At 42.7% G+C, this 25,884-nt stretch overlaps 1 protein-coding gene across 4 annotated transcripts in view; it reads left to right on the top strand.

Annotated features, from left to right (window-relative positions):
• lrrc20 (leucine rich repeat containing 20) overlaps positions 1-25,884 on the top strand; it is a 158,797-nt gene that overhangs the window by 36,795 nt on the left and 96,118 nt on the right. For all 4 annotated transcript variants that reach the window (XM_062976218.1, XM_008106656.2, XM_008106657.2 and 1 more), the window contains exon 3: positions 13,013-13,162. In XM_062976218.1, the coding sequence (XP_062832288.1) occupies positions 13,013-13,162 (150 nt within the window). The remainder of the gene's footprint in view (positions 1-13,012; positions 13,163-25,884) is intronic.

Here is a 25,884-nt window from a genome sequence, read left to right as displayed (position 1 = left end):
TCATAGGGCCAAACAGAGTATAGGGTTGCAGCCTGTGTTGGAAGGGGTCACACTTCCCATGAAGACACAGGTTCGCAGTCTGGGTGTTCTCCTGGACTCATCACTGAGCCTGGATTCCCAGGTCTCAGCGGTAGCCAGGGGAGCTTTCACACAACTAAGACTTGTGTGCCAGCTGCGCCCGTACCTTGGGAAGTCTGACTTGGTCATGGTGGACCATGCTCTGGTTACATCCCGTTTGGATTACTGCAACACTCTCTACGCGGGGTTGCCTTTGAAGACGGCCTGGAAGCTCTAATTAATACAATGGGCGGCAGCCAGATTAATAACTGGGGCGGCATACAGGGAGCGTACCACCCCCCTGCTAAGCCAGCTCCACTGGCTGCCAGTATGCTACCGAGTCCAAATCAAAGTGCTGGTTTTGACCTATAAAGCCCTAAATGGTTCTGGCCCAATCTACTTGTCTGATCGTATCTCCTCCTATGAGCCAGCAAGATCCCTAAGATCATCTGAAGAGGCCCTGCTCTCAGTCCCACCTGCCTCGCAAGCGTGGCTGGTGGGAACGAGGGACAGGGCCTTCTTGGTGGTGGCTTCCCGGCTGTGGAACACCTTCCCCAGAGATATTCGACAAGCCCCAACCCTACTTGGCTTCAGAAGAGCCCTAAAAACATGGATATGTGCTCAGGCCTTTAATGAATAAATGACAAAGACGACATAGACCAATTTATGGCTAAAGCAAGACGAATGGATCTAACCATATGTTTTAAATTTTTATATTGTATTTAATAGTTTTTAATAGATTTTATGTACTGTTGTGATTTTTTAAACTACAGTTGAGTCTCACTTATCCAACACCCACTTATCCAACGTTCTGGATTATCCAACGCATTTTTATAGTCAATGTTTTCAATACATCGTGGTATTTTGGTGCTAAATTCATAAATACAGTAATTACTACATAGCATTACTGCGTACTGAACTACTTTTTCTGTCAAATTTGTTGAGTAACATGATGTTTTGGTGCTTAATTTGTAAAATCATAACCTAATTTGATGTTTAATAGGCTTTTCCTTAATGCCTCCTTATTATCCAACATGTTCGCTTATCCACATTCTGCTGGCCCATTTATGTTGGATAAGTGAGACTCTACTGTATGTGTAGGCATTGAATTGTTGCCATTGTTATAAGCCGCTCTGAGTCCCCTCGGGTGAGAAGGGCAGGATATAAATGTTGGAAATAAATAATGTTGCATATAAATAATGAATGCCTGGAGGAGGTAATGGGCTGGATTAAGAAAAACAATTTCTAACTGAATCCAGATAAGATAGAAGTGCCTGCCTTCAATAGTCTTAATCTGGGGATGGAGGTGTGTCAACCAGTTCTGGATGGGGTTACCCTCCCCCCTGAAATACTATGTTCGCAGCATGAAAATGCTCCTGGATCCATCTCCAAATGTCAGTCCAGATGGATGCAACAGTCAGCAGTGCTTGCTACCAGCTTCTGCTGATCCGCCAGCTGCACCCCTTCCTAGATTTGGAGGACCTAAAGATCGTAGTGCACACACTAGTAACCTCAAGGTTGGACTTCTGCAATGTTCTATACATTGGACTAGCTCTGTACAAATTTCAGAAATTACTATTAGTTCAAAATAAGGCAGCCAGATTGATTATAGGAATATCAAGGACTGATGATATTATACCCGTACTAACTCCACTGGTTGCCAATTAATTTCTGAACAAAGTACAAAGTGTTGGTTATAACCTTTAAATTCATTCATGGCTTTGGTCCGGGTTACACACAGGATCGCCTTCTCTCGCATAACCCACCTCCTAGGACAGTGAAGTCATCTGAGGAACGCATACTCCAACTAGCTCAAACTTGATGGTAACCATCATCCAGAGGACCTTTTCATTGGCTATCTCAAGATTGTAGAATGACCTGCTGGAACAAATTTGACAACTAAATGAGCTATTGTTTAAGTTAAGGCACAGCTGAAAACCCACCTCTCCTAGTAGGCCTACCCATTCAGCTTTGAACCATGAGTTTTGGATTTGCATTTTATTGCTTCTGTATTTTGATCTTAATGTCTTCTTGTGCATCTATTTTATTTTGCGATATATATGAATGTATTTTATGTTGATATGTTTTGACTGTGTTGTACCCTGTCTCAATCCGTTATGTTGTTGAAGCAGATGTTTGAACTATTCAGATTTTATGTTATGACTTGAATTTCCATTGCTGAATAATTTTTGATGTGCATACTGTACCTAGGCATAACACACCCAAATATTGCTGAACTGTGTGAGATGAACAGTCAAGTCCTGCACCAGTGGCAAGTAGAATTGCTAGACTGAGTATGCCATGCAACTCTTGCACCTTTAATAGTTAAATCCTAGAAGATGAAAAAAATTAAACCATAACTATTCAGATTTTATGTTATGACTTGAATTTCCATTGCTGAATAATTTTTGATGTGCATACTGTACCTAGGCATAACACACCCAAATATTGCTGAACTGTGTGAGATGAACAGTCAAGTCCTGCACCAGTGGCAAGTAGAATTGCTAGACTGAGTATGCCATGGAGCTCTTGCACCTTTAATAGTTAAATCCTAGAAGATGAAAAAAATTGAACCACATGGCCATATAACCAAAAATATCATGGCAGATAATCCATAATATCTGCTTTGAACTGGGTTATCTGAGTCCACACAGCCATATAATCCAGTTCAATGTGGATTTTATACAACTGTGTGGAAAGGTCCATAGTGTAAAGTTCTACCAGGGACAACTGTTCAACCTCAGTACAGTGCAACCATCTATATATCACAATTGAATGCTTTTCTGCTACCGTCCCATCTTTTCAGAATGGGGTATCTGAAAAATGAGATAAGGTGAGTGAGAGAGAGGATTTGCATAGTTCCATCTGCTAGAAATGTATATTATCACTTCCTTTTCAAGGATTTATTAACAGCAGGAGAGAAATGCAGCCCCGCTGTCAACCCTACCAGCACGATAATTGTATTTAGAGGCAAACAACACCAGTTTAGCAGACAACACTTCTAGATGTTATAAAACAATTATCTATATTGAAAGCAAACCAGTCCCACAGAGGAAATGCAGTTCAACTCTTGTTAGCTCAGGAGGAGCAACAATGAGCATAGTTTTCTCTGACCAGTACACAGCACCTTGCCAACCCTTCTGGTTGGCCAGAATTGCCCCAGGACACTTCTACAAGACTTTATATAGGACTAGCTGTGCCCAGCCATATATTGTTGTGGCGAAGTGTGGTGGTATGGGAAATAAAGTATTGAGGAATTGGTGGTAGTTAGTATATGTTATTTCCTAAAGCTTCCTAAAGCTCCTTTTTTCTCTGTTGAAGGTAAGTATGAATGATGCAATTAGCCGGAATGATGAGCATTTCATGGCCTTTCAGCTTCAAAGCCCGGGGAAATTCTTTGTTGGGAAGTATTAACTGGCCCTGATAGTTTCCTTTCTGAAATTCCCATTTTCAGAATGTTGTTCTTTATTTACTGTCCGGATTTTATAGATGATATTGCTCTGTTTTATTATACCAGAGTAATTTTATATATTATATTTATAATCTTATATTATTTGTTTTGAACTGGATTATATGAGGCCCCTTCTACACAACTGTATAAAATCCACACTGAATTGGATTATATGGCAGTGTGGACTCAAGATGATCCAGTTCAAAGCAGATACTGTGGATTATCTGCCTTGGCATTCTGGGTTATATAGCTGTGTGGAAGGGCCTTGGGTCTACACTGCCATATAATCCAGTTCAAGTCAGATAACCTGTATTTTATGGGAGTGTGGAAGAGGCCTAAGTGAACCCTGCCTGTCCCCCGGGCACCATTGTGGCTGAGGGAGTTGGTATGACATGAAGGCGGTGGGCCCTAAAGGGGGCGAGGCCTACCTTTCTGACTGGTAGCCGAGAAGAACGGCTCTTCCTCGTCTTCTGTAAATTGGACTTTATTTTTCTAGGTTTTTTAATTGAAAGACATAGATTAGATGACTATGTCTTTTCTGGCCAAATTTGGTGTGATTTGGTTTAGTGGTTTTGTTGTTTACTCCATGGAAAAAACGTACATTACATTCATATATATATATATAGATAGACGTTGACTTGTCATATCAATTCGGCTTTGAATGTATGCTTGCATTTACGAACACCTGCTTTTCTTGCTTTATAATGAGCAAATTGATAATTGTTCTAATCACTAATGGGATATATTACATTTATCTGGAAAAGGATGAATCACAGCAAATAATTGATAATGACGCCTCCATTTCTTGAAGGCTCTGCCAGCTATACATTAAAGACAAATATAAGTAAGAACAAAGACTAGTACTGCTTAGGCTTCCGGCAGAAAATAGCAAAAGTGGTTAGTATGATAGAACAAGTTGCACACGTCAGCCTTCTCATTCTTGTACAAAATTCTGGTTTATTTTCCCTTACATCGTGTTATGTGAAGGTCAGCAGGAGCATTTGACTTCCAGGAGGGAAAACTTGTTGTTGTTGTTGTTGTTGTTGTTGTTGTTGTTGTTGTTGCTGCTGCTGCTGCTGCTGCTGCTGCTGCTGTATGTCTTCAAGTTCTGACTTAAGGCAACCCTAAGGTGAACTGCCAACCTAGGAGTTCGAAAACATGCCAGTGTGAGTAGATCAATAGGTACCGCTCCGATAGGAAGGTAATGGCGCTCCATGCAGTCATGCCGGCCACATGACCTTGGAGGTGTCTACGGACAACGCTGGCTCTTCGGCTTAGAAATGGAGAAGAGCACCAACCCCCAGAGTCAGACATGACTGGACTTAACGTCAGGGGAAAACCTTTACCTTTACCCAGAGTGAACCTATCATGGATTTTCTTGGCAAGATTGGATCAAAGGGATTTGCCATTGCTGTCCCCCCTCAATTAGAAAGCTGGGTAGAAATCCAAGAACTCCTCTTTTCATGAAAGGTCTGTAAGCTTTCTTCTAGCAGTAAAATCAAATTATTTTGAGCTTCCATATTCAATCGTTCTAAATGTATGCTCATGGCACACTCTGCATGATGGGCATCAGGATTTTAATATCGCTATTCTAATATCACTATTCATTTGCAGCTCTTATCATGTCTAGCATCCTCAAACATCTAGCATTTGCCATGGATTTTTAGCAGTCAAATGCGCACTTGGAGACACCATATCTATCTGGTGTAGTAATTAAGCTAATTTTGAAACAATATTTCAAAATTAAAGTGGGGAAAAGAGACAATAATGTACAATGTAACAATTAGCACACTTTGATAATATAGGCTGCACATACGGAACAAATTTAGACACATTAAAACTTCAAGTTGTGATCGCAATCACTACTTGTAACTCATATGGCTCATGAAAATTAGCCTTTAAGTGTTGGATAAAAGGCCCATTGAAATCAATCAAGCTCTTTGATCCAAAATGATGGGTTTTTTGTTTTGTTTTTTGCATTTTGTGAGGAGATTTTGAAACCACTCTATTGTATAATGGCATTGAATGTTTGCCATATAGGTAACCTGTAGTCCGCTCTGAGTCCCCTCGGGGAGATAGAGCAGAATATAAACAAAATATATTATTTATTATTATTAGAATAGAAAATATACTATTTTTGTTTTTGTGTAGTCTAGGAACTTATTATTTTTCTTTCCTTTGATATTAAATTTTCTGGTAAATGTCCAGGAACACGTTGGCTTGATTAACCAATGTATACCTGTACAAATTGTGGGTCCTTTCACATCTCACAGTTATAGCAGTGACTTTATACTTAATATTATTATTATTTTATACTTAATATTATTATTATTATACACAAGCTGAGCTGGATGATCTGGACAGAAAAACAAGAAAACTGATGACAATCCACTACTCATTACACCCACGTAGTGATGTCCACAGACTTTACCTGCCCAGAAAATCAGGAGGCAGAGGCTTCTGCAAGCGAAACAAACGGTAGAGGAAGAGAAACATTCCCTGGCAGATTATGTGAAAGGCAGTCAAGAACCAACATTGAGGGAAGTCAATAGTAGTAAACTGCTTCAAGTGCAGGAGACAAAGATTGACACAATCCAGACCAGAAGAGAAAACTGGCAAAAGAAGGCTCTCCATGGACAGTTCCTGGGAAAAATTGAGAGCCAAATTGACAAAGAAAAAAACATGGCTGTGGCTCACAAATGGAACTTTGAAAAAGGAGATGGAGGGCCTGATTCTGGCAGCCCAAGAACAAGCCATTCGAACCAATGCCATCAAAGCCAACATCGAAAAGTCGACAACAGATCCCAAATGTAGACTCTGCAAGGAAGCAGATGAAACAATAGATCACATCCTCAGCTGCTGCAAGAAGATCGCACAGACAGACTACAAACAGAGGCATAACACCGTTGCTCAGATGATTCATTGGAAGTTTTGCCACAAATACCATCTGCCTGCAACAAAGAACTGGTGGGATCACAAGCCGGAAAAAGTTACAGAGAATGAACATTTCAAGCTACTCTGGGACTTTTGAATTCAGACAGACAGAGTGTTGGAGCACAATACTCCTGACCTCACGATCGTGTTAAAAAACCAAGTATGGATTGTCGATGTTGCAATCCCAGGGGACAGCAGGATTGAAGAGAAACAACTGGAAAAGCTGGCACGATATGAGGATTTAAAGATCGAATTGCAAAGACTATGGCACAAGCCAGTCAAGGTGGTCCCAGTGGTGATCGGCACACTGGGTGCAGTGCCTAAAGACCTTGGCCTGCACTTAAACACAATCAACGCTGACAAAATTACTATCTGCCAGCTGCAGAAGGCCACCTCACTGGGATCTGCACACATTATTCACCAATACATTCCCACCAATACTTGGGAAGTGTCCAGCGTGTAATCCAGTATAACAGCCAGCAAAGTGTCTGCTGTGGACTCATCCTGTTGTGTTTCAAATAATAATAATAATAATAATAATAATAATACTTTATTTATATCCTCCCACCACCTCCCAGAGGGACTAGGGGCGGCTCACAAAACACTCAAGGTGTGATGCAAAATAGAAAATACAAGTGCAAAACAAAACAAGCAATAAACAGTCAACACAACATCATAAATTCATAGTACCCCCTGGTAAAAACAATAAAATACAGCAATTGATGTAGATAAAACGGCAGTATTTGACCTTAGAATTGTAAAGTGCTAAAAAAGAGTCTAAAGGTCCTCATATGTATTATAAGAGAGTCTAAACATGATCGAAGGTGTGTCAGAAAAGCCAGGTCTTTAATTGTGTGCGGAAGGTTTGGAGGATAGAGACTAGCCTGATCTCCCTCGGGAGGGCAATCTAGAGTTTGGGGGGGGGCACCATTGAGAAGACCGTCTCTCTCATCCCCACCAACTGCACTTGAGGCAGAGGTGGGACTAAGAGAAGGGCCTCCCCGGTAGATCTTAAAGCCCATGCCAATTCATAGAAAGAGATGCGGTCTTGAAGATAGGTTGGACCCGAAGCATAAAGGGCTTCATAGTTCATAACCTGCACTTTGAATTGTGTCCAGAAACTCATTGGCAGCCAGTGGAGCTGCTTTAATAGGGGCATGGTGTGCTCCCTATGACCAGCTCCAGTTAGTAATCTGGCTGCCGACCTTTGCACTAACTGCAATTTCCGAGATGTCTTCAAAGGCAGCCCCATGTAGAGTGCATTGCAGTAGTCCATTCTAGATGTAACTAAGGCATGGACCACCGTGGTAAAGTCAGGCTTTTCGACGTACGGTCACAGCTGGCGCACATGTTTTAATTGTGCGAAGGCCCTCCCAGCCATTGCCGACACCTGGGCATCAAGCATCAGCACAGAGTCCAGGAGGACTCCCAGACTGCGGACCTGTGCCTTCAGGGGAAATGTGACCCTGTCGAGCACAAGTTGCCACCCTATGTCCCGATCGGCTCCACAACTGACCAGGAGGACCTCTGTATTGTCTGGATTAAGCTTTAGATTGTTGGCCCTCATCCGGTCTGTCACAGCTGTCAGACACTGGTCCAGGATTCAGGGAGCTTCCTTGGAATGTGGTGGAAAAGAGTAATAGAGTTGAGTGTCATCTGCGTAGAGATGGCACCCGACACCAAAACTTTGAATGACCTCACCTGGCGATTTCATGTAAATGTTAAACACCATGGGAGAAAGAATAGAACCTTGTGGAACCTCACAGGTCAATGGCCAGGGGTCCGAACAGGTGTTCCCCACATCACCAACTAGGTAGAGTTTTCCAGGAAGGAGCGGAGCCACCGCTGAGCAGTGCCCCCAAGATCCATTCTGGAGAACCGACCCAGAAGGATACCATGGTTGATGGTATCAAAAGCTGCCGAGAGATCCAAGAGAACTAGCAGAGACACACTCTCCCTGTCTAACTCTCTGCGGAGGTCATCCACCAAGGCGACCAAAGCTGTCTCCATTCTGTGCCCAGGCCTAAAACCAGACTGTGAAGGATAAAGATAATCAGTGTCTTCCAAAAAGCCCTGGAGCTGGGAAGCCCCCACACACTCTAGAATCTTGCCCAGAAAAGGAAGATTCAAAATAGGCCAGTAGCTATCTAATATCGAGGAATCCAGGGACAATTTCTTAAGAATTGGTCTTACAGTTGCTCTTTTCAGGCCAGTTTGTAACTGTTCCTGTTCCAATGAGACATTAATAATCCTCATAAACCACATGGCCAATCCCCCACTGGCAAGTTTGATAAGCCAGAGGGGCAAGAGTCTAGAGGACATGTGGTCGCTCTCACAGCTCCAGGAATCCTGTCCAAGTCATCAGACCGAACAAGCTGAAATGAATCCAACAAAATAGAGAGACAGATGTCTCAGGTACATCTATTGGAACTACAATAAGGCTGGCATGAAGTTCAGAACGTGTCTGAGCGACTTTGTCTGCAAAGTGATGGGTGAACTGGGCACATTGAGTCGGCGAGTTATCAGGAGCCTCCTCCTGGGAACTAGGATGGAGAAGTCCCCTGGCCACTCGGAACAAATCAGCTGGTCTATTTTTTGCAGACGCAATATGGGCAGCTGAGAAAGCCTTCCTGGCTGCCCTTATTGCCGTGGAGTAGACCTTAAGTAAGGTTCTAGCCTTATTCGGTTGAATTTGCTCTGAGACTTCCGCCAGAGGCACTCTAGTCTCCACCTTGCTCGCTTCATCACTGCTAGCTCACCAGTAAACCAAGGAGCCGAGTTGACTCTGCCAAGCGAGAGAAGACATTTGGGGGCGATCATATCCACTGCCCTGGCCGCCTCCGTGTTCCAGAGGGCGACCAGAGCTTTGACAGGATCGCCTGCTGCCATGACAGGAAACTCCCCAAGCGACATCAGAAGTCCATCTGGATCCATAAGTCTCCTGCTGAGGACCATCTTAATGGGTCCACCACTCCTGTGGAGGTTTAAGGCTGTGGTTAGTCTAAATCTAACCAGGTGATGGTTGGTCCATGATAACAGAACACTTGAGAGTTCCTCTAACCTGACAGTTCCATCCCTGTCCGCAATAAAGACCAGATCATGAGTGTGTCCCGCTACATAAGTGGGCCCAAATATCAATTGCTCTGTCTTTTGGAAACTTAGCAAATGTGGGAACATTGTGCTATCTTCCGTCAAATGATTTCTGCTAGTTTTGGAAAAAGTGATCTCTACCAGATTCAGAATGTTCCTGTTTATGTAAACAAGGCATGCTTTACCAGGTTATTTCATTTGACATGTGCCTGTGGTTTGCTCTAGATTAAAACGTTTGCTAGAATATATTGAACTGTTCTTACTTGTTATGCTGTAGGTATCTATCCCTGTTCTTTTTATGCTATTTCTACCTTCTCTGATACCACATTTTCTGTTAAAGAAGTAATACTCAGGAGCACATCAACTTTGGATGTGCCTGTACTGTATTACAACATTGTAATTAATTCAAAAGCTCTCACCCTGTTAGAACAAAACTGAAGAAACGTCTGATAGATCTTGAAGATGAACTGATTTTAAACTTGCATGTTTAGATCTTCTGAGGAAGTGAGTTATATAAACCTGTGAGACGTTATCACTAGATGATGCAGAATGGAGGAAAGATGAAGGAGGCATATGAAGGAGGCGTATGAAGCATGGGTTTCTGAATGCTTGCTTTGCAGCTATAATGGATTTAAAATAAAACAATTTGTATTGTACTGTGGTTCATAATTATTTCAGAGTAGCAACCTGACATTTTCATATGTTTAATTTTCATTTTGCGGGTGACAGGGGAAGGCCGAGTGCTCTAAGTAAAGATCTAACCTCCCACCCCAATAAAGTCCATTGAAAAGAACAATGTAGAAAGATTGTAAGAATGTGCAAATAAGTAGGGACCTGATCATGTGCTTTTTCTTACTCATGTCAGCCTTGCTGCACTTTATTTTGATGAATGTGGCTTTTTGACACCCACCCACTGGTTCAATTCCAGTGAATTTTTGAAGGGCAAATTTTACTGTGGATAAGGGCTCTAGCAGTCAAGGAAGATAATCCCATACAGAGAAGGGAGTGGCTGTTCATCTAGCTTCAAGGCAGAGCCGGCCCTAGGTATTTTTCAAGTGTAGGCAAACAGAATTTTGCCCCCCCCCCCAAAAAAAAACAATCACTGAAAAATAAAAGCGTTGGATAAGCGAAAATGTTGTATAATAAGGAGGGATTAAGGAAAAGCCTATTAAACATCAAATTACATTAAGATTTTACAAATTAAGCACCAACACATCATATTTTACAACAAATCAACAGAAAAAGCAGTCTTGAATGCGCCCCCGTATGTTTGGTGCCCGAAGCGACCGCTTAATTCGCCTCATTGTTGGACCGGCTCTGCTTCAAGGTTGCCTTTTAAAATGCAAGCACTACTGCAAGTTTCAGTTGTTCATTTAACCTCATTGAACTCATTTTAGATGGAACAGGAAAATGCACTCTCCTTAGATCATGGAATTGTCCTGGTGACAAATTTGCTTTGCACAGATTTTTCAGAGTTTCCTCTTTGGAGGATTTGTTCTGTGGTAGTTCGCCTTTGTTATATGTAATATTTGGATATAATTCACTAAAAATGAATTTACTCCCTCATATTTGTTCAAATTTCCCACAACAGAGTAAAATAATTATTAAATCACTGGTTGTACCCAGCCAAGCGTTGCTTTGTCTCAGTCTGGTTAGGTAAAACATCCAGGTGTCCACTTGCCAAAATCCTTGGAGGGAGGGAGGGAAAGGGGTGGGTACCAGGGTGCCTCTGGGCATGAGCAGAGTGCTCTCTCATTTACAGGCCCCAGGCCCTTTCCTATTCCTTTTCCCTTTTTCTGCTTAAGTGACTGGGGGTGGGGGAGGAAGGGGCCTGTGGTTGTTAGGAATGGTGGGAGTTGAAATCCAAAACAACTGGAGGGAGGGCTCAAGTTGGGCCAGTTCTGCTGTATAGCATAAAGAATCGCAACAGGCCTGGGCCAACTTGAGCCCTCCCTCCAGGTGTTTTGGACTTCAACTCCCACCATTCTTAACAGCCTTAGGCCTCTTCCTATTCTTTTCCCCTTTCTTTTTCCCCTTTACCTTTCTCTTTTGGGCTAGGTCTGTGAGAGTAGGCTCAAAACACTCACCAGGTCGAATACTATGTTGTGTCCAAATTTCATAGCCGTTGGTGGAATAGTTTGGGAGATATGATGTCCCTAGCATACAGGCATTACATTTTTATTTATATAGATTGAGTGACAATGATATTAATGGTTTGGTAATTAATGGTTCATATTATTTTCAGTTATTACTTTTGATGGAGTCTGACCAGTTGAAATCATTATAATATGTTATGTATTTTGGGGAAATACATAAAACTAATTATTTACTAACATTCTATTAATGATTCATAATTCAAAATGTTACCCCTTTTAAACAGTGTTCTGGTTTTTTACCATGTCTTATTTCTCTACACTGTACTTTTGAACTCTTAACACTATGGAACAAAATTTGAGATATTTTCTGGTCCTGGTTTGAAAGTGTTATTTCCTGTTTAATTGTGCAATAATTACTTTGAAAGTAGTTGCTATACTCCAGAAACTTTTTTTTGGCTGCTACAAACTATGTTGAATTGGTTGAAACTCTATGAACCTCTGTTTTTCGGAGGCAGCAGGTTTTGGCATTTTTGCCACAAAGCCCGATGGCTCCCATCACACTCCAGAGATATACTACCAGGGCAGCTCCGTGACAAATCTAGCAAAAAAACAAACAAACAAACAAACAAACAAACAAACAAAAAACCCTGCTGTCACCAAAATTTTTCAGTGTCACACAACAGGAGGTTTTCTGTCTTTGCATAGAAAAAGATAGGCTTAGCTGGCTTACTGAGGCTTCCCCCCATTTGATGAATTAGGGAGGAAGCCAGTTTGGGATGCGGGGTGACAGGTCTCCATGTCCCCTGTGCGGGCGCTGATGATATTGTTGTGATTTGTGACGATACTCGGTAATTCTGATGGCGCATGTGAAAAGATCCGTTGAGATCTTCATTTAAAAACTATAGCAAAATGTCCTGCAAGATATTCTGCAAAAAATTTTTTTTTGCAGTCTAATAAATCTTTTCCATGTTTTTGTGATAGAACCAATTAGGAAATGACGTTTATTACCCAGGAACAAAAACTGTGTTACATAGTGTAATCCCAGAGGTATAGTAAAAGTATGAACCAGAGTAGAAAAATACTTTTTGCAGATAATTGATAAATAATTTCACGGTTATAACATCCAATAGCCATCAGAATAAGTGGAGCATATTTCAAAGAAATAGGGTTTCTTTTCTAGTGTATGGTGATTTTGAAAAAGTGGTGAAAAAGTTGAAAGCAAAATCCATAGTCTAAGAGGAGGAAAAAAAATTCTTCTGAAATTCAGACATATGCAGTTCTCGGGACAACTAATTAAAATGTGATGTGTTGGACCATGATACACACTTGCGGAAAGAAAACTCAACACTTTCTCCATCTCTCCTCTGTTGATGTTTTGTTATAGATCTGGCAGACTGCAAACTGATGACCTTCCCCATTGCCCTTTACAAAGTTATGAGGCACGTTACAGAAGGCATTCATCTCATCACTCTGGCCAATAATGAGTTGAAGTCTGTGCCCAGCAAATTTATCACCACCTTTAGCCAGCTGAGAGGTAAGTATGCAACTCTCAGTATAACCATAGAAACGAAAATGTCAGTGTTATTACAATGTGGTTTCCTACACAATATGAGCATGTCTGTTAGATCACAATATGAGCATGTCTGATAACTGGTTGTTTCATTGCTCATTATTAATGCCTTCTCCTCCAAAAGGCAATAGTGTGTGAAATTTCCAGTCAGTAATAAAAGAGATAACTTACCTTAGAAAACAAACAAAATGAATAAAGTGCCCCATGCCTTGTTTTAGTAGATAAGTGGAGAATCTTGTCCTTTGGAAGCTCCATTCTCTGATATTTTGGAGCAAGGCAGACTGTTCGTGGGCAGCAGGCAGGCTGTCAGCCCAATGATATGACAGCACTTCAAGGGAGACAATTGTTGGATTTTCAAATAAGTCCACTTGTTCGAGTAATGACATTGATTATTAGGTTGCTGTGAGTTTTCCGGGCTGTACGGCCATGTTCCAGAAGCATTCTCTCCTGACGTTTCACCCACATCCATGGCAGGCATTCTCAGAGGACCTCACAACTTCTGAGGATGCCTGCCATAATAATAATAATAGTAATAATAATAATAGGGGCCTCTGATGGCACAGTGTGTTAAAGCGCTGAGCTGCTGAACTTGCGGACCAAAAGGTCCCAGGTTCAAATCCCGGGAGCGGAATGAGCGCCCGCTGTTAGCCCCAGCTCCTGCCAGCCTAGCAGTTCGAAAACATGCAAATATGAGTAGATCAATAGGTACCGCTCCGGCAGGAAGGTAACGGCGCTCCATGCAGTCATGCTGGCCACATGACCTTGGAGGTGTCTACTGACAATGCCGGCTCTTCGGCTTAGAAATTGAGATGAGCACCAATCCCCAGAGACGGTCACGACTAGACTTAAGGGCACGGGAAACCTTTACCTTAATAATAATAACAACAACAACAACAACAACAACAACAACAACAACAACAACCTACGGAAGGTAGACAGAGTACATGCTAGCCTAACCTCCCCAGGGAGGGAGTCCCAGAGCTGGGAGACCACCCCCAAGCAGGCTCTGTTGTCCCCACCAAACATGCTTGAGACGCTGGCGGGAGCGAGAGACGGGCTTCCCCAGAAGAAGATCTTAAGGCCTGCACTGGTTCATAGGGGAAAATGCAGTCACGAAGGTAGGCAGCACCTGAACCATAGATGTGGGTAAAACGCCAGTAAGGAATGCTTCTGGAACATGGCCAGACAACCTGGAAAATTCGCAGCAATCCAGTGATGCCGGCCAAGAAAGCCTTCGATAACACATTGACATTGATTATATTTCAGTCTAAGACCGAAGTGGAGATATAAGTGCATTTCTCATTATTCCAAATGCTGCCTTGCAACATGAAGGGTAGCTGCTTCACAGAAGAACTGTAAATTAACCAGAGGGTGCATCTATGCTGTCAAATTAATGTGGTTTGGCATCACTTTTGTTGTTTGTTTTCCGGGTTGTATGGTCATGTTCCAGAAGCATTTTCCCCTGACATTTCGCCCACATCTATATATCTCCCAACCTCTGAGGATGCCTGCCATAGATGTGAGCGAAACGTCAGGAGAGAAAGCTTCTGGAACATGGCCATACAGCCGGGAAAACCCTGTGATTCTGGCCATGAAAGCATTCGACAACACAGATGGGAACTGTTTTGGTGAGGCATCAACATTCTTTGGCAGAGAAGGCTAAAGCCTTGTAAAACTACAACTCCCAGGTTTTTACAGCATTTAGCCATTAAAGTGTCAAAATGCATTACTTCTACAGTGGACACTCTGATTTCTGCTTTTCTCTTTTTTCACTAAACGTATTGGGCACAAACATTGCTGTTCTATAGAACTAGAATAAAATAATTCCATGGATTAAAGTACTATTTCACCATTTGGATAATTTATTATTATTATTATTATTATTATTAAACTTATATACCGCTACTCCCGGTTTGGCTCGGAGCGGTTTACAAAAATAGATTAAAACAATACACTTGGCTTTAAAATAGCAATAAAAACAATAAAAGCAACAATAAAAGCAACAATAAAAACAGACATAGCCCCGAGTCTTTCACCCATTGAACGCTTGTCGGAAGAGCAAGGTTTTGCAGGCTTTCCGAAAGGCAAGTAAGTCTCGGGTGGTTCGAGTTTCCACTGGCAAGGCATTCCATAATTGAGGGGCTACAATCGAGAAGGCTCTCTGCCTAGTGGAAGACAAATGATAAGTCCGTATGTTAGGGACTTCAAGCAAATTTTGGTCTTCAGACCGAAGTAATCTCTGGGGTTGGTAGGGTGATAAGCGGGCCCTCAGGTACGCTGGCCCCAGACCATGTAAGGCCTTGAAAGTTAGTACTAGTATCTTGAAAGTAATCCGGTACTCAATCGGTAGCCAGTGCAGCTGTTGAAGAATTGGGGTGATACGCCACCTCGCCGGCACCCCGGCGAGAAGACGAGCCGCCGCGTTTTGCACCAGCTTCAGTTTCCGGATCACTGACAGAGGAAGGCCAATGTAGAGGGCGTTACAGTAGTCGAGCCTCGAGATGACCGTCGCCTGGATCACCGTCGCCAGGTCATTCCTAGATAGGTAGGGAGCCAGTCGCCTAGCCTGACGTAGATGGAAAAACGCAGCTCTGCTCACAGCAGAGACCTGGGCCTCCATTGTGAGCAGAGGGTCCAATAAGACACCAAGACTTTTTACTGAAGATGATGGACGTAGTGTCTCACCATCCAGGGTAGGCAGCTGGATCTCCCTCCCACCCGGACGGCCCAGCCAAAGGATCTCCGTCTTCGCTGGATTCACCCTCAACCTGCTGGCACGCAACCATCCAGTAACGGCTTCAAGGCACTGATGGAAACTGTCGGGTACGGAGTCTAGCTGGCCCTCCATCCTCAGAATGAGCTGAGTGTCATCAGCGTACTGGTGGCACTCGAGCCCAAAGCTCCGCACCAGTCGGGCAAGCGGTCGCATATAGATGTTAAATAATAGAGGAGAGAGAATAGCTCCCTGTGGGACCCCACAAGTTAGTGGAGACCACGCGGAAACCAACCCTTCCCTCACCACCCGCTGTCCCCGATTTTGGAGGAAGGAGGACACCCATTTCAGGGGTATCCCCCTAACCCCCGTCATGGCTAGGCGGTGGGTCAATAGATTGTGGTCGACCGTATCAAATGCTGCTGTGAGATCCAATAACACGAGCAGCGCTGATCCGCCTTGATCCCTCTGGCAGCGAAGTTGGTCTGTGATGGCGACCAGCACAGTCTCCGTTCCGTGCCCCTTACGGAAGCCGGACTGGAAGGGATCAAGTCCGGCTGTGTCATTGAGGAACTGCTGCAACTGTTCCACTGCTGCTCTCTCAACCAGCTTGCCCAGAAACGGAAGGTTCGACACTGGGCGGTAGCTAGCGGGAACCGAACGATCTAAGTCTGGTTTCTTCAGCAGCGGAGATACCGATGCCTCTTTTAAACCCTCTGGGAAAACTCCTTGCTCAAGGGAGCTATTTATTATATTCAACAGAGGTTCACGTAATCCATCTAGGCAGGATTTTACTAGCCAGGAGGGACACGGATCGAGGGAGCAGGTGGTCAGCCTAGCTGCAGTCATGATCCTGTCAACAGCCTCTGCATCCAGCGGGGTAAACCGGTCCAGGATGGGCCCAGAGAGTGGCCACGGAGTCTCAAGTTCAGTTACTGTATCCATCATGGCAGGGAGTTCCCGGCGAAGAAGCGAGATCTTGTCTGCAAAATAGCTCTGGAAAACCTCAGCAGAAGGAGCCAGGTCATTATTGTTTGGAACAGAAGGGACCTTTGTCAGGGATCTAATGATCTTAAATAATTGTGCTGGGTGTGAGCTCGCAGACACTATCAAGGAAGCATAATACGACTTTTTTGCCTCGGTGATAGTCTGCTCATAAGACTCTCTGGACTTCTTATAAGCTGATTCCAATTCCTCATCACGGCGTTCCCGCCACATGACCTCTAGCCGTCTCTTCTCCTGTTTCATCGCACGGAGCTCCTCAGTGAACCAAGGAGACTGATTCTTACGGGGTCGGAGAAGGCGTCTAGGTGCGATCTCATCGAGTGCATTGGCTAATTTGGTGTTCCATGTATCCATTTGCACCTCCAATGAGTCGCTGACAGGTTCTATGGCCTTTAGAGCATTCAGGAACCTGACCGGTTCCATTAGTCTCTTCGGGCGAACCCAAATAGGTTCGGCGCCCAGATTGGGTGGGTTGGTGTGCTCTATACGGATTCCTAGGGCGCAGTGGTCCGACCATGGAACCTCCAAAACGGAGGTTAGGGTCACTTGGATTCCAACCCCAAAGATCAAATCTAGTGTGTGGCCAGCCTGATGTGTAGGCCCAGTATTATAAAGTGAGAGTCCTAGTGTCGCCATGGTCGACACTAGGTCTTCAGCTGCTGAGGAGAAGGAGCCTGCATCAGCGTGGACATTGAAGTCCCCCAAAACAATAAGCCTGGGGAACCTCAAGGCCCACTCCGACACAACCTCTAGCAGCTGTGATAGGCTGTCCACTGGTGCATTAGGCGCACGGTACACCAGTAGAAAGGCTATACTCTCCTGTGAATCCCACGCAAGGCCAATGCTTTCCATACCAGAGATGTTCGGAGTGGGAGCCGCCCTCAGAGATAAATTTTCTCGTGCGAGCATTGCCACTCCACCCCCCCCCCCCCCGTCTCCCGGTCCGCATCTGGTGGGTGATAACAAAATCTGGAGATGATATTTCCTGGAGGAGGACCTCATCGCCCTCCTGCAACCAGGTTTCTGTGATACATGCTAAGTCAGCCCCACTTTCAATAATGAAGTCCCTGATGGTATTGATCTTATTCCGCACTGACCTAGCATTCACCAGCACCAGAGTAGGAGGGGAGCTATTTGAAGCCCTGTGCATCTGTGGAAGAGATTAAGGATGTGTGCTGCAGGCCCACGCCATAAGGTTGCTACCTTTCCATGTTAACTGAAATAAATGTGAATGAAAATTGCAAACATGTTCCCACAACACAACTGAAGTGTTGCATGATTGAAAGCTTCATATTAAACAGAGTTCCGGATAAAATGAGCATTTGTAATAGTCATGTGCATTCGGGACAAACTTTGATCTGTTTCGTGTCACAGCTTTTGGTGACGGCCCTAATCCATTTTGATTGTGCCTCCTGAAATTGGAAGAGCAGATATTTGTTCTTCTGTATTCAGTGCTCAAAGACCAGTTTTCTTTCTGCCCATTATTTGGGGGGGGGGGTCTTCACCCGTAAGCCCAAAGTGCCCGGGCCTATGGGTGCAGGCTTTGGGCCTATGTGCCCGGGTCTCACAAGAGTTCCTTACTTGCTGAGTCTGCAGCAGACCCTACAAGGCCTACGGGTACAGGCTTTGGGCCTACGCGCCTGGGCCTCGTAGACTCTGCAGCCAAGTGCTGAGTAAGGAGTGCACCTTATTCAGCGTTCAGCTGCAGGCCCTGCAAGGCCCGGATGCCTAGACCCAAAGCCTGCACCCATAGGCCCAAACTCTGGGTTCCCTGCAGATCTGCACTTTGGGCCTACGTTGATCCAAAAAGCAGGCTTGGAGCCAGTACCTGCTCCTGACTGCCTTTCATAACGAGTGGATTTTGTTTCAGGAGGGTCCTTTCCGTTCCGTGCCATCCAAATGGACAGTACAAAACGGAAACACAAATCAAACAGATAAGACAAATTTCGGTCCCATATCTAATTTGTAACCAGATGAGGATGTATTTTTCTCTTCATATCTTCCTAGTAAACACAGGAGAATAACTAGAAAGAATGGGACAGGGTATGTCTCTTTTTACACCACCTTTTAAAAATGTACCCAAATACCTGAATAATGAAGGCATGAGGTGGCAGTAAATTTTACCACAAATTAAGGTTCTCCAGAATATGGAAAAAAGGAATAATGACCTCAAAAATGTTAGTGGGCCAAGCATTAAAAATGTGTCTTAGTCATGGGGTTGATTTCAAACACAATGCAACTGGTATCATATCCTGTAAATATGGATAAATGATCAGCTGGCTGAATTAATTTCCTCTCCAACATTGCAGTTCCATGGGATGAAATAAATTTTGTGATCTGTTCTGTTTGCTCAAAGGCAGTGCAAGACCTTGTTCAAAGGATGTATGGAATAATGAAGAATTAATACTTTTTTGTTCCTGTTTAGTAGATTGTAATCAAACTGCCATGTATAAATAAAATGAGCACGAGAGAGAAAAAACATATCTAGAGAGCTAAAGAGTGAAATTTTAAGGTAGCTCTTTGAAAACAACCCATCCAGTCTTGATAATGAATCCTAGCAGAAAAGGGGTGATGGAGTAGCTCAGGTAGTAATTATCTAGGGCAGAGGTGGACAGTTATAACCTACATATTCCCCATTGACTGTACTGGCTAGAAGTTGTAGGCTTGATCAAGAGGTTTGAAATCAACTGCAAGATAGGAACATATTGTAGTCATAACCATACAAGATTTCATGGGAATGTATACAATTGTGTGGGACTTAGTACTGAAAAATTGTTATTACTTTTAAGCTGCAGTTATTTAAAAATGCATTGTTAATGTTAAGTTAATGGTCATCACTGGCCACATAAACAATATCTGTCCAGCATTCATGCAGTAAGATTATTTGTAGAGTTGACTTAGAGCCAATGAACGGAACAACTCATCATGCCTTCCCATAAACATTTAAAAGCATGATGATTATGAATGTTATCTATAAAGTTAAATCTTACCACTGTTTCTAACTCACTAAGGGATGAACTGTGTTTCACCTGTAGATATGGTGTCAAAGGTTCCTCTTCTTGTTTTCCCCATCTCGAACTCAATGAGGTTTACAACAGTTAAAAGAAACGTAGCTAACATTACACTAAATACTATCCATAAAATCATAGCTGTACAATTAAAACCAGTTAGAAGCATTAAAATCAGGCATGTAGCTTGGGGGGGGGGGGGGAGCTTGAAGGGCTTCAGCCCCCCCCCTCCCCGAAATTCTCAGGATGGTCTGCGAGAAGGCCTTACTGGTATTATTTAAACTGTTATGTTTATTCATATAATCATCTGATCACCATGCTCAATATATCCCATATGCATGGGGGTATTGGGATAACGATACAAAAGGTTTGCTAGGGTAGATCCTCTCTCACTCAGGCTCACCCCCCCCCCCCCCCAATCAAAATTCTGGCTATGGGCCTGATTAAAATAATAACCAATCAACAAATCCTGATAAATGGTACAGCACAAGACACAAGCCCCTTCTACACTGCCATATAATACAGATTATCAAATCAGATAATCCACATCTGCTTTCAACTGCATTATATGAGTCTATACAACCATATAATCCAATTCAAAGCAGATAATCTGGATTTTATATCACAGTGTAGATCCAGCCACAGATTGCTTGAGCTTCAAAATTCTACTGAAATAAAATTAAAAAGCCCAGCCTCCCTGTTGAAAGATAACAAGTATAGTGCCAGTCTAACTTCTCAAAGGAGAAGGCTTTTAATGAAAAGGAAACTCATCAAATCGTGGTTATGAATCAAGATGCTGCAAGGACAGAGATTTTTGCTATTTCCAAACTTATTCTTGCCATCCAATGGGATTCTTTTAGATGGCTTTCTGTCCACACAGGTACCCACACTCTGCCCTCCGCACACCAGATGGGGTCAGATAAGGATGGGAATAGCTCCAGATCATAGCCACACAAATTTTAATAAAGAAATAAGTTATCTGCTATGTTGTTCAAAGGTTGCAGACTAATTTTGTGTCATTTCCACCCTTCTGTACTATCAAAATTGTTTATTGTATGATAATAAAAGTATTTACAATGATAAGAAAGAGAACAAGAAAGAAAGAGAAGAAAAAGGGAAACTTTAATGTCTTTGTGGCAGGTTATACAAGATAATATTTCTGCATTTCTCTGGTGAATCTGTACTAGAGGAAATTAGCTCTAGTAGATCGGCTGTAACAGACCAAGAGATCAGCTCGGCATTAATGGAATCCTTTCTAAAATACGAACTACGACCCTCCAACTGCAGAATTTTAAGGTTTGGGGGGTTTAAAAATGCTTTGAATGCTTTGAAATAAAATTTCCATTTAAGCTTTCAGATACACAATCACTTTAGCAAAGATAAGCATTTTGATTTGTTTATATGTCAGAGTCAGAAGAGAACACAGTGAAAGATGCATTTTGCCAATTGTTTGCTTTTATACTCAATGAGACATTCAGTTCCTTAAGTCTGGAATGGTTTATGATACTGCCTCTTAAACTGAGTCTTGACCTATAAAGCCCTAAATGGTTTGGGCCCTGACTATCTTTGCGACTGCATCCCTGCCCCCCTATGTACCTGCGTGAGCATTAAGATCTGCCAGAGAGGCCCTTCTTGCAGTCCCGCCACCATCGCAAGCACAGTTGGTGGGGAGAGGGACTTCTTGGTGGTGGTCCCCGGCTTTGGAACGCCCTCCCCAGGGAGATTAGGCAGGCCCCCACCCTATCCTCCTTCCGGGAGGTATTGAATTCTTGGATGTTTAGACAAGCCTTTGAGAATGTCTAGCCCAATGGTCTGCAATTATGATATAGCACAGCACTTTTATTCCATTCCCTCGTTCCTTAGCTACAACTTGCACTATCCTTTTCCATTGTTTTTGTTTACAGTTGGCCATGTTTTACAACAGATGACATTATAGGTTATTGGGCGTTGTTCTGAGTTCAAATTGTTGTTTTATATACTAGTGGTTTTATGTTGTATTGTACTGTGTGTTTATTTTATGTGTTGCTTTAGGCACCTTGTGCCAAGTGTAAGCCGCCCCAGTCCCTTCAGGGAGATGAATGCAGGGTACAAAAAAATAAAGTTATTATTGACCCCAAATGGGGTCCATTAGCTCCATGTTGGGGTCATTAAAAATTAGGCAACAGTGAAAAGTTTCCCATTTACACAAATCTGTCAGCAGCAACATACAGTGTTTACAGTGGACCCTGCAGAAATGGTTTCAACTTTACTTTTTAAAAAACCTGGTAAAATCATCCTGTTCTGCAAGCTTTGTCATTGCTTATTTATATCACTCAATGTTTGATTTCTGTACCTGTTTTATATATGTATATACCTGAGGTCGCATAAAAAATTCTAGTGCCAAAAGAGGTCCGTAGTGGAAAAGTTTAAGAAGCCTCAGTTTGTGACACTGAAATGTACTAAGCTGCCTGAAAAAGGGGGAAAGCTACTTAGAATTATATTTCTCTAAGTTGTGTGTGTGTGTTTGTGGGGGGGGGGGGGGGGGATAACTATGTAGGAAAGGAAGAGGGTGTCACATGAGCTGTGAAAAGGCGATAACATTCTGGTTTGTTTACTAAAAGCATTGACAGTTCAATTTATTGGAAGAGGCTAATGAACTCTAATCTATTACAAGGCTATTATTTATATGCCCAGCAATCTTTGAGTGGGAGCTTGGAAAAAGGAAGAGTGGTAATGATGTGCTATAATTTATAGACCAGCCAGAAAGCTGCACAGAATAATGTCAAGGGATGATTATTTGGCAGAGCTGGGTTTCCACAGTCCTCCTACTTGATTTATTCAGTTACTCGCTAGGGTCTCAGCATGTCTCGCAGGTAGGAAGCCCATTGTTTTCAATTCCATGTAGTCTTGAAAACTCTCCAGTATTTTCCCCCAGAAGGGTTTGCTTTGCTCATTAGCAAACAAAGGAAACGATATGGCTGAAAAAGTTGCTTTACTTTTGCAATATTAACTTTACACAGGCAATTATCACAAAATACATTCTTATATAGTTAAAAGTCAGCAATAGTTTTTGCTTTGTTATTGTAATGAAGGCTGGCAATGTCCTTTTCCCTTTTCATTACAAACCCTCTTCTCAGAAGCACTTTCCTTGTTATCTTTCCTTAGGGGGATCAAGACTGTTTTTTATTATCTCATTATGCCTTTGAAGACCGAATACTTGGGACTGGACCTTGCAGAATTGTGCTGTACAGTCTATATGGATTTTGTTTATTTGTTATTGTAATACAGTAGAGTCTCACTTATCCAAGCTAAACGGGCCAGCAGAAGCTTGGATAAGCAAATATCTTGGATAATAAGGAGGGATTAAGGAAAAGCCTATTAAACATCAAATTAGGTTATGATTTTACAAATTAAGCACCAAAACATCATGTTATACAACAAATTTGACAGAAAAAGTCGTTCAATACGCAGTAATGTTATGTTGTAATTACTATATTTACAAATTTAGCACCAAAATATCATGATATATTGAAAATATTGACTACAAAAATGGCTTGGATGATCCAGAAGCTTGGATAAGCAAGGCTTGGATAAGTGAGACTCTACTGTAGTTGTGTTTTAATTGGTTTCATTTTATGGTTATGAGTTTTCAATAGCTCTTAGCATGATTTTCTTCTCAAAGAACAGTGCTCATGGCCTGTTGCTCATTTAGTGGGTGGGAATAAGACTTCTAATCCTTACCATACTCTGTTTTCAATCTACCCTGCCATCCTGATTGTTATATGTTAATTGGTACAAAAATAGTACTGTTGCGGAAGCTAGACCACAATACTTTGAGAATTCTGCCTGGCAAGGAATGCTAGCGATTAATAGCCAAAATTTCTAGATTAAAATTAACTCACCAAAGCAGCCGAAGACAAGGACAAAGGCGTTTTATTGTTCATCCTGATCATTGAAGGAGACTTGTGCGCTCCCGCCTCAAAGGAAAGTCTGAGAAATATGTGCTCCTGTAAGGAGCTAAACAGAGTCAATTTCATTGTTACAATTTGAATCTTCCCTCCCTGGCCTGGGATTAGCTGAGCCTTCGATGTTGTGGCTGGAAACCTCCTCCTAGCGAGGTCGAGACAAGGCTCTTGGGGGGGGGGGGGCGAGGAGTCCACAGAGGGGAGGTTGGCATATACTGTACATACTTACCTAGGCGATCCCTCATTGTCTTGAGTATGATGACCTTCCAAGTGCAATGTCTTGGTGGTGGATAAGTAGGCGACTGTGGAGGCCTATTCTTGACCCACATGTTCTTCCACAGTGAGAACATTGGTTTCCAGGTGGAAGGCGGTCCCCATCAGGGTTGGCTTGATGCGCCTTCCTCTTGGCATGTTTCTTCCTTTCACCCACCATTCGTGCCTCTTCGAATTCCACAGCACTGCTGGTCACAGCTGATCTCCAGTTAGAGCGCTCACGGGCCAGGGTTTCCCAGTTCTTGGTGTCTATGCTACAGTTTTTAAGGTTAGCTTTAAGCTCATCTTTAAATCTTTTTTCCTGTCTAGCAACATTCCATTTTCCGTTTTTGAGTTGAGAGTATAGTAACTGCTTTGGGAGACAGTGATCAGTCCAGTCCAGCGGAGTTGATGGTGTAGAAGCATCACTTCAATGCAGGTGGTCTTTGCTTCTTCCAGCACATTGTTGTACACCAGGGTAGGCACACTTTTGACCATAAACGCCACACAAGCTTGGTAAAATCAGCAAGTAGTTTATTGAAGAATATATGTAGGCAAAGCAGTAAAAAATAGTAAAACAGCAAAGTTTATTTACATAAAATAGTCCATAAGCTTCAAAAGGAAACAAGATCCCTAGGTTCATAAAAATCCATGAATCCAAGCTCATAAATCCAGGAAACAAGGCAGCAGGAAAAATCCCATACATCAAATTGGAGCGTGGTATCACTTGGTACTAGAAAGCAAGACCTCCATGAAACTCTTTCCCATGACTCAATATAAGGCTTTTCCAGATCCCAAAACTGGAAGAAAAATATTTCTCTTGACCATACCATCAGATAAATGTTGTTTATCTCTCTTTTCCTGTAAAGGAACTGATCTTCTTTGCCTCTGAACACACTCTCTCTGTTTGCAAAAGCTTTGCTTTTTAGCTATGCTCTCAGTATCTTGGCTCTCATTAACTTCCACACCTGACAAATTATCTTCAGACAGTTGTTCTGAGAAAAGCTGTTCAGGGCCTCTCCCAAGAATGTGGTCTTGACAATCTTCCTGAGCCAGCTCAAGCCTCTCCTCTGAGCTTAACTGAGGCCCAGGTAAACCCTCATCCTCAGTGCTAACAGACCATCAGGAACATTATCCCCATTCCCATAATGAACATCAGACACAATCACAGAGTGAACAGGCTGATATACAACACACGCTGACATTTGTCCGCCTGTCTTCCCAAGAGATTTGCAGAGTTTTCAGAGGCAATGCTGATGGAATTGTTCCAGGAGTTAAGTGTGATGTCTGTAAACAGTCCACGTTTCGCAGGCATATAGCAGGGTTCAGAGGACAATCTATATATATAAAAACGTAATGTGCGTTTTATTGTGGAGTAAATAACAAAACCACTCAATCAAATCACACCAAATTTGGCCACAAAAGACATAGTCATCCAATATGCCTTTCAAACAAAAAAAACCTAGAAAAATAAAGTCCAAATTAGAGGATGAGGAAAAGCCATTTCCCCCAAATGCCAGTTAGAAGGGTATGCCCCGCCCACTTCATCTCCTAGCAACCCACTCAGCAACACTGGGGCTCAGGGCTTCTTCGCTCAGGCTTCTTCCACCCTGCCTATAAAATACAGATTATCTGATTTGAACTGGGTTTTATGGCAGTGTAGACTCAAGGCCCTTTCACACACCTATATAACCCAGAATGGGTACTGGCTTGTTCAGTAGACTCTCCTCTACAGTTCCATTTGGTGGGAAGCCTTAGCATTGA

This window comes from Anolis carolinensis, chromosome 3 (assembly GCF_035594765.1).
Source record: "Anolis carolinensis isolate JA03-04 chromosome 3, rAnoCar3.1.pri, whole genome shotgun sequence".
Lineage (NCBI taxonomy): Eukaryota > Metazoa > Chordata > Lepidosauria > Squamata > Dactyloidae > Anolis > Anolis carolinensis.
This window is presented reverse-complemented; position numbering and strand designations above follow the sequence as displayed.